Source organism: Pseudomyrmex gracilis, unplaced genomic scaffold (genome assembly GCF_002006095.1).
Source record: "Pseudomyrmex gracilis isolate BER0280 unplaced genomic scaffold, ASM200609v1 scaffold_396, whole genome shotgun sequence".
Taxonomy (NCBI): Eukaryota; Metazoa; Arthropoda; class Insecta; order Hymenoptera; family Formicidae; genus Pseudomyrmex; species Pseudomyrmex gracilis.
Window position 1 is genome coordinate 3,892 of NW_018020980.1, and position 10,241 is coordinate 14,132.

The window sequence follows — 10,241 nt, forward strand, 5'->3', positions numbered from 1 at the left end:
AACATGTTTCCCATTTCGAGTTCAGAACATTGTGTTGTGGGCCTGTGGTACTAAAAACTCAAGGTAAGAAAAGTTTACTTCCCATGACCAATTTTATAAAAGTGCTCGTAAATATCACATGTCATTTTTAAGAAAAGCTATTTCGTACACGTTACTAACACAATAGTAGCAACTTAGAATATAAAACAGAATAGTTTCTAAGATTTAGTAAGCAAGATAATAGCAGTTTGACAATTAACTCCGTGTCACAATGTGTCCCGGTCTCCCCTATGAAAAAAATATGTATTCATAAAAAATAAATTTTATTACGTAAACAGTTATAATTCAATAATTTAAAGAAGTAATTCCAAATAAATTCAGAAATGTCAGAAATTTAATATGCCTGAAGAAAAATTGGAAAAATATAACTGATGTAACATTAAAATATGCAAAAGATATGTATAAATACTTTTTATCAAGAATTGCTAACTTTCTAAGAACAGCACATTCGTTTCCAAATATTTGCATTGCATTTTGTACATACGCATCGTTACCATCAACTTTCACAAGTTACAAACAAAAATATAATATAAATTTACAATTATGGAAAATTGACAATTATAAATTAAAAAAATATAGAATTGAAAGGTTAATGTTTGAATTCAACGGCCGTGTAGAGCCTATGCAAGATGTTGTGCAATAATTGAGCATACTCAAGTTATGTTTCAAAACGTTTTGACTTTATTTTAAGTCCTTATCAATTGAATCTAATTATAATAGAAAAGTAATTACAGATAACATTCAACCATTCAAAAACTTGAAACATTACAAAAAATAAATAGAATCTAATTTACATACCTAAAACAATGGTGTATTTGTTCACATGTTATAAATTGATATAAAAATGTTACAAAAATATGTTAGAGTATCGTTTCAAGCATCAAGACATACTTGTTCAAGCGTGCAATCGATACTGAGTCTAAGAAATAGGATCGAACAGGAAAAGAATCAACGCTCCCTCTATATGTTAAAATCGTACTTTGTCAAGTATAGGGATGTACGTATCATGTAACGCTTCAGTGTCTCTCATAAGATTCAATCCTTGCTCTTGCTTTTTAATATGTAACATTTCTGAAGTTTGTCTTTTGTGATAATTTTGTTCTATGTCTAATATTTTGACCGAATTCCATTCAAAATTATGTCCAGTCTCAATACTATGCTTGGCAACTACTGACGTGTCAACTTGTCCATTCCTGACATAATTGATGTGTTCTTTAATTCTAGTCATCAATTGTCTTTTAGTTTGCCCTACATATGATGATGTGCAATGTTGACAAGAAATGCGATAGACAACATTTTTTTGTTTGTTGAATGGAACTGGATCTTTGTGTGTTTTAATATATTTTGATAACTGGTTTAGATTACGATACGCAGGATTAATCTTTTTGTTATTGATTTTGATATGCTCTAACTTATTGTTATGATTGTAAATGTAAGGCAATACAAAAAAGAATTTTTTCACATCATCATCTTCCTCTGTAGAATTAGTGATATGTTTATTTAGTTTATTTGTAAACAACACTCTTGATCTCCTATTAATGGTTTTGAATATGAAATGTATTGGATAATTATTTATTAAAATGTTGATAATGAAATTTAAGTTTTTATTGTGGAATTGAATATCTGATAAAAAGATGGCTCTATCAACCAGCGAATAAACTGTGCCTATTTTATGACTGAGTGGATTCTGTGAGAGATAATTTAAATAACGGCCAGAATAAGTTGGCTTGTGGTACCAATCGCAAATCAACTTATTGTTGTCAACTATGATTAAAATATCTAAGAAATTAAGAGCATTGCTTTCGTGCAATCGTGTGTGGAACGAATTGAAAGTTTGTACTACTAAATCTTTTTTCGCGGCAGGTATTGCCATTATAACAGTATCTACATATCGTAAATAAAGAGGAATGTTGAATTTCAGCTTGTTCAATGCTTTAAGTTCTAGGTCTTGTAAGACTAAATCTGCTATAATAGGAGATAGTGGAGAGCCCATTGGAGTGCCAAAAGTCTGTTTGTATGTCTTATCATTAAAAGTAAAATATGTGGATGTTAAAATAAATTGCACAGCTATTATAAATTCATTTTTTGTGATTTTTGTATTTAGTTTAATGTATTTCCATCTGGAGAAAATACTTTCAATAACCAAATCAATCGGTACGCTAGTGAACAAAGACACCACATCAAGAGAACAAAGAATGTGATCATTCGACAACTCAATTCCTTTCACAGAATTTATAAGCTGAAAACTATTCTTTATGAAGAACGGAGAATTAGGAATACTTTTAAAAATGATTGGGGACCTAAGTCGTCTACAGACGATTCCGAGTCTCGACATCGAACTTGCGATACCCATGATCGACCGCTATAACCACGACGCAACGCCGCGCTCGGTGAGATCCCGAACACGCGGGCGCGTAAGCGCCGCACGGCAAACCGGGCTCGTGCGACGACGGGGAAAAAGTCCCGCCGCCTAGTAGTGTCACATTGTTTTGAGCCTTTCGACTCACGAGACTCCTAGAGATATCATTGCCACCTTTAACTAGAGAGGATACGGCCTTAGAGGCGTTCAGGCATAATCCCACGGATGGTAGCTTCGCACCACTGGCCGCTTGACCGAGTGCGTGAACCAAATGTCCAAACCTGCGGTTCCTCTCGTACTGAGCAGGATTACTATCGCAATGACCAGTCATCAGTAGGGTAAAACTAACCTGTCTCACGACGGTCTTTTAAAAATGATCTTATGTAAAAATATAGCAAATGAATGTAACGGACTGTTAATGGTAGAAACTATTATTCTGAAAGGAACACCTTTTTTATGGATTTTAGGTATACCATATACTCTAGGGAGTAACGAATCGCTAGGATTTAGAATAAATTTAGTATGTTGGTTAATAAATCCATTATTGTATTATCTATTTAAAATGTCCTTGAGTTGTTTAACTATTTTTACTGAATTGAAAGGCTCTAAAGGTCCTAAACTAGAAATATATAGACGGTCATAAACATCGTTTGCTGGATGTTGTTGCGGAAATATGCGTGTATACAGGATGTCCGACAAGTACTTTAGCATCTCTCGTAGACAGATAGGAAGAGTAAAATTGAGTCAAAAAGTCCTGAACTAATTTTTACTCTTACATATTGGGATCTTGAATAAGTTCTCGCTGTTTTTTCGTGAAAATTAATACTTTATTTTTTTTAAATCGTAAAACACATGTCACTGAAAGTATTGCCTATCGCTAGCCACTACTTTTTTCTATCTTTCTTGCAGCATTTGAATTCCACGTCGGAAAAACGACACGTCTGATGAGACTCCAAAAATTGACCCATTTTTTGGCATCTTTATAAGAATGGAAGTGCTGCTCAGCCAGGCCATGTGCCATCGATCGGAACAAGTGATAATCGGAAGGGGCAATGTCTGGTGAATACGGCGAGTGGGGTAGGACTTCCCATTTAAGTGTTTTTAAGTAGGTTTTCACCGGTTGGTCAACATGTGGCCGAGCGTTGTCATGTTGCAAAATCACTTTATCGTGTCTCTGCTCGTATAGCGGCCATTTTTCCTTCACTGCTCGGCTCAAACGTATCAATTGTAGTTGATAGCAATCTCTCGTGATGGTTTCGTTCGTTTGAGCAGCTCATAATAAACTACACTCAGCTGATCCCACCAAATGCAGAGCAGAAACTCTGAACCATGAATATTCGGCTTCGCCGACGATGTTGATGCATAGCCGGGCTTACTCCACGATCTTCTACGCTTAGAGTTATCGTAGTGTATCCACTTTTTATCGCCAGTCACGATACGATGCAACACACCTTTTCTTTTCTGCCGTTAAAGCAGCTGTTCACACGTGAAAAGACGCCGTTTGACGTCTCTCGGCTTCAACTCGTACGGCACCCAATGTCCTAGCTTTTGAATCATTTCCTTTTTTTTCAATACTTTCAAACGTTTCGAAACTGTTGTGCCATCTACTCCTAATGATTTTGCAAGTTCAGCTAGCGTCTAACATGAGTCTTCGTGAAGTAATGCCTCCAATTCTTCGTCTTCAAACTTTTTCGGTGCGCCAGAGCGTTCTTTATCTTTAACATCAGAATGATTATTTTTGAAGCGTCTAAACCAATCTCTGCATGTTGTTTCCGACAGAGCATGGTCGCCGTAAGTTTCAACAAGAATTCTGTGTGCTTCAGCTGCAGATTTTTTTTGAATAAAATAGTGCAATAAAATTCCCCGCAAATACTCTTTTTTTGGCACAAAATTCGACATGTTTAACACTATAAAAAAAAAGTTGTTTACACTTTGGCAAAATGACATACACTGAATTTCAAGCTTGCCTATGGTACTTCCTTATAGATGCGTTACCATCTTAAACTACACGCACGCAGTTCTGATAACGCCATCTGTTGAGAAACAGCGAGAACTTATTCAAGATCTCAATATAATAAAGGAGTAATTATAGAATAAATCAAGCCAATCAGCGCTGATCTTTAGCCGAACGCACGTCAGCGAAGGAAAGACACAGATGCGCACAGAATCAAACGAACACGACAGAGTGTATCAATCGGACACAGACTCAATCGGACACAAGAAGAAACGGACACACGACAGACTCAATCGGACACGCTTTCAATTGGACACAGTCACAATCGGACACATTTTCCGATATCATGTATATTTCACGAGTAAATAGTTTGTTTGCATTCCACATTATTGTACACGTACACGAGGGGCTCCATCTCTCTTCCTGCACCACCTCCCTGAAAATCTTTACCCTAACCTAACCTAATCTGTGTTACTATTACCATTACTTGTCACGATGCACATTGCTTCTTACTTGTGTCCGATTTCGATTGTGTCCGATTAAGACTGTGTCCGATTGCGTCTGTGTCCAATTAAAACTGTGTCCAATTACGTCTGTGTCCGATTGGGAATGTGTCAGATTATGTCTGTGTCCGATTGAGACTGTGTCCGATTGAAACTGTCGTGTCGGTTTCAACTCGTGTTTGATTGAATCTGTGTCCGATTGAAACTGTGTCCAATTACGTCTGTGTCCAATGGGAACTGTGTCCGATTACGTCTATGTCCGATTGAGACTGTGTCCGATTGCGTTTGTGTCCGATTGAGACTGTGTTCAATTACATCTCTGTCCGTTTGCGACTGTGTCCGATTGCGTCTGTGTCCGATTGAGTCTGTCGTGTGTCTGTTTCTTATTGTGTTTGATTGATACACCCTGACGTGTTTGATTGTTTCTGTGCGCATTTGGGACTTACCCGTCAGCAAACCACGCGCCTGATGTGCGTGAGCGCTCCGCGCGGCTCATTGACGTGCGTTTGGCTAAAGGTCGGCGCTGATTGACGTGATTTATTCAATAATTACTTTTTTATTTGTATGTAATAGAAGAAAATGGTTCAAAACTTTTCGACTCAGTTTTATTTCTTCTACCTGCTTACGAGAGATGCTAAAGTAAGTGTCGGACACCCTGTATATATCCGCAACAACATCCAGCGAACGGTTTTTATAATCGCGTTTATATATTTCTAGTTATGAAAAATTACTTTTGTTCTACAATAAGTCTAAAATAAGTACAAGAACTGTTACATGTTACACAATTTTTTCTTGTTATTAAAAACAATTTGTATTAAAATGATTGGTACATAAGTAAGTTTATTTTTCTTAAGTAAACTCTGTTAAAATATCATTAATTCGCAAATTCTGTTACAATTTTGCTAGATGATTTTGTAACAAACAATTTCGTGACAATATCATTGATTTGTAGTGAAAGAATGCCTCTCTTAAAGTGAATCAGTAACAATTTCACTGATTGATTCAGTGGCAGGTTAGTTTAATCGGAAATTAGTGAAAAGTTAGCTGATTGCTTTAGTAACAAATAGTTTCACTGGGAATCAGTAAGAATATCACTGAATTAACATATTAGTAATAATTTTGCAATAATTGCTTCTACACAATGGCTGAATTGATATTACCACTACTAATAATAGTAATCATAATTGATATTATGACTACTAATCCTACAGTGCCAGATATGGAAAACTCCCTTAAAAGTTTTAAAGTATCTCTACTAGGTATTAATTTAGCGTGACATCTGAAAACCTTTAGAGCCTTGAACAATGGTAGAAGTCGTTGACAGCGTTCTTCGTTTATTAGTTTTGCAAAGTTTGAATTTTGAAGTGCAAAAAGGGTCTAAGAGACCCAAGTCTGGACAAGACGGTATTTCAAAAAGTAAATACATTGTTTTCAGTTTGAGTACTTCTTATATATTAAAAAATTGTTAGTTTTTTTAAATAATTTTATCAAAATATGTGTACATTTATAGCGATTTATTAGGTCATAACGCGCAGAAACGTTTTAAACGCTTCTTTAAAACTACTAGACATTTTTTCAATTTGTTTTTTTATCGACGCAGAATTGTTTAACTTTTCTATTTAAAAAGAATATCTAAATATTAATTTATCGCTACAATATTGCATGTCAAACTGGGCACTAAAAAAATGCATTCTTAAAATAACATTCCAAAAACCCATTGTGAAAATGGTTTTAATTTTACAATTTTTAGAAGACACTTTTGTTACTGAATGTACAAACAATTACGTACAAAACCGCGTTAAATTTTGTAAAAATCTTAATTACACAAAAAGTTAGGAATTTGTAAACAAACAACCTTTTTTTCAAAAAAATCGTCAGGTGTTTCTTTAAACGCTTATATCTTCAAAAGTACTAAGAAGTTTTTCAATCTGTTTCTTTTGGTCGACGCAGAATTGATCAATCTTTCGATTAAAACAAAAAAAAAGAAATTGAACAAATATTGATTTATTGCGGAGATATTCGAACTTAAAATTATATGGATTCCACAGACTTAGTCTAGACAACTCGTAAGTCATTTTTTATGTTTGGCACTGAAGAGTTAATAATAGTAATCAGAGAGATACAAGTTCGAGTACAATGAAGATAATTTCTAGCTAAGTAGATGTTTTTCTAAATTATATTAGAATAACATAAAGAGTACTTAAGAAAACTTATTTAAATACATTAATTATAAAAAGAAATAAGTTTTTTATAATATAAATTGTTTTAAAAGTTTTATTTATTGATTGAATTGTTTTAAAAGTTGTATTTATTGATTAAGTTGTATTTATTGATTGAATAAATATTTATTTGACCAGTAAAAGTGATCTAACTAAATGAATTAATGATGGAGACTAATTTTCAGTAAAAAACTTAACTATCTAAATAATTAGTAATTAATTAGTAATAATTAGTAATTAATTATTAAATATTCACTAATTTTCAGGAAAATGCACTGATTCTACAGTAATAAGTAAACATTTATGAAATAAATGTCAATTAAAGTTTAAATAATGGAAGTTAAATAATAATGTTGTCTTAATTAACTTCAATAAAAGTTATACGCGCAAGAAAAATTTTACTTTGTTAAGAAGTCTGTTTTTCTTTTTTTTTATATATATATATATATATAGAGACCGACCTCCTAGCCAACAATCACTACTAATTGCAAAAAGTGGCATTAAAGTAAAAACATTTTTCTTTCCCAAAAACCTAAATTGTTTTCCTAAATTCAGACTTGATATAAATGATCCTGAATAAATAATATGTAATTCTGGAAAAATAAGATCTTGATTGACCATCAAATTGTTGCATTTATACAGGAGTCATTTGAATTAATACAGAGTAGTTATAAATCAAGAGGCACGGTAGTGCCTCGTGCCAAGTTCACGCGCAATGAAGTCGCGCGCGAACGGTGCGAGAACTCTGTGCCTTTATTAAGCGAAAAATAAATATTTTTGACATTTTGAAAAATGAAATAATCTTATTTCAGTAATAACTTAACCGATCGACTTTTTTTAGTCTCACGCGATTCGGATTGAAAAAATTGACAATAAATATTTGTGTTTTTCTTTTCTGTGTCTTCTGTTCAAAGATATTTTATGATAAAGTCTGAATTTGTTGAAATTCACATATAAAAATTTTTCGTCGGATCAAATATATATAGCACAATTGTGCAACTTCATAGGTTCCGACAACAGATGGCGATGCGAGCACGATAGTTTTAAGTAAAGAGAAAGGAAAACGAGAACTGTGAGTTAGAGAAAGAAAGAGAAAATCAAAAAGCACAATAATATCACGCAACAAAGTCGTAGGGGAGACCGGAGCTAGTTATGACACGGGGTTAGTTGTCAAACTGCTATTATCTTGCTTACTAAATCTTGGAAAATATTCTTCTTTTTATTGTAAGTTGCTACTAGTTGTGTTAGTAACGTGTACGAAAGAACTTTTCTTAAAAACATTATATATGATATTTACAAGCACTTTTGTAAAACTGGATATGGCAAGTAGATTTTTCTGATCTCGATTCTTTAGTAATTTCATTGGTTTTAAAATTTTTAATTGCAATTTTATCTTATGTATAGGAAATATGGTAGTTTTAAATAAGTTTTCCTATATTTATTTAATCGTCATCGCATCGCAGTTTATAAATATAATATCTTTTATTTAAAATGAACGTTTGGGATAAGTTGACTCAAATTGAGACGGGATAAGTTGTCACACGNTGAGCATGNGCGAAGAAGTAATCGGAGTGATCGTTATGTGTCGTTATAACTTTTTCAGTACCTGTCATTGTTTTTTTTTTATTAAAGATTAGATTACTAATTATGTTTTATAGAGTTTTTAACTGATTTAATATTGTGAAATCATTTAAACTTGTTTTATATATATATATGATTATTAATATTGTATAAATACTTTATACTTAAACGTATAATGTTATGTACTCTCAATAAATTTAAGAAAATAAAAAACAGAAATTTTATATCTTGTTGTTTTTCTGTATAAAAGACATGTGACAATTAACCCTGGGGATGGGGCAGGTTGACAAATCTGCGCGATTGTACTTAACATTAAAATACTCTTTTGTGTAAAGATATATAAGAATAATATTTGTTTTTTCTTAAAGCTAAAGGATGTGACTATTATATAATGTACCCAATATTACATAATATTGCGTACATTTTTTTTTTGTACAATCTATTTTGGATGTTACTTTGTGCCCCGGTCTCCCCTATAGCTGTCAACAAGAGTGACAGTTGTATACAAAATGTATATTTTGATGTGTATGAATACAAAATGTACAATAAACTAAACTATATATATGTATATGTAATATACTTTCTTCTAATGTCTCTCTCTCTCTCTCTCTCTCTTTCTTTTTATTTCTCTCACACAAATGTATTTATATTTATAAATTCACAAAAATACAAATGTTTTTAGTATGTTTTTTCTTTTTGATACATTTTATAAGAATATACACTTTATAATAACTGTTACATTATTATACTTTTTAAATATTCTACAAAATGTGTGATATCTCGCAAACTTACCTTTTTATAAAAAGTAAAAAATGGCGCCAAGTACACGCACAAAACTTATTTTACAAAAAAAGTAATATCAAATAATTGAACTATAGAAAAATTTTAATTACATTAATGTAGAAAATAATATAAAACAAAAATACTTTTACTATATATATATTCTTTCTTTACAAAACCTGTTTTACAAAAGAGGTGATATCAAAAAGTAGCACCAAGTAAAAGTTTGGACGTTCAGGAGACCAGCATAACTTTTTTTTTCGTGAACAAACAAAAAAGTTTTAACATAAGAACTATTTACTGCAAAAAAACTTGGCGCGGCTGCATCGAAAACAGACATACACAATTAAAAATTCGGCAACTATTTGCGCTAAGAGGCGTTTAAAATATATTCAGCAAAACGTTCTTAAGAATGAACAAAGCAAATTAGAAAAACGACGTAAAGCAAACCAGCAATGGTATATAAAAACTTTCGCAACTATTTGCGCTAACAGGCGTTTAAAATTAGTTAGGGGAGTATACGGGTCTCTCATATATGTGATGCAAATGTAGCATCCTATATGAATTTAAGAATTGAAATCTCAAATCAAAAACTCACGTGTAATAAGATTTACACGTGAATACATACTACCATGATCAAAAAATAACCGAAATTTTTAATTTAAACCTCGCGGGCTTATTGGTTTAGAATTCTGTTGTTTGTGTCACGTTGGCAGCACTGTTACGGACACCCATGCCAAGCTTCTGCTTATCAGCTGTTCATTTACCTTTATGACAGTGATTTCTTTACATCAAGTTTTTACGTC

At 32.7% G+C, this 10,241-nt stretch overlaps 1 protein-coding gene across 1 annotated transcript in view; it reads right to left on the bottom strand.

The window, feature by feature from the left end:
* Positions 1 to 4,029: 4,029 nt before the first annotated feature.
* LOC109860481 overlaps positions 4,030 to 10,241 on the bottom strand; it is a 94,128-nt gene continuing 87,916 nt past the window's right edge. The window contains exon 4 of the mRNA XM_020439581.1: positions 4,030 to 4,221. Coding sequence (XP_020295170.1) covers positions 4,030 to 4,221 — 192 coding nt within the window. The remainder of the gene's footprint in view (positions 4,222 to 10,241) is intronic.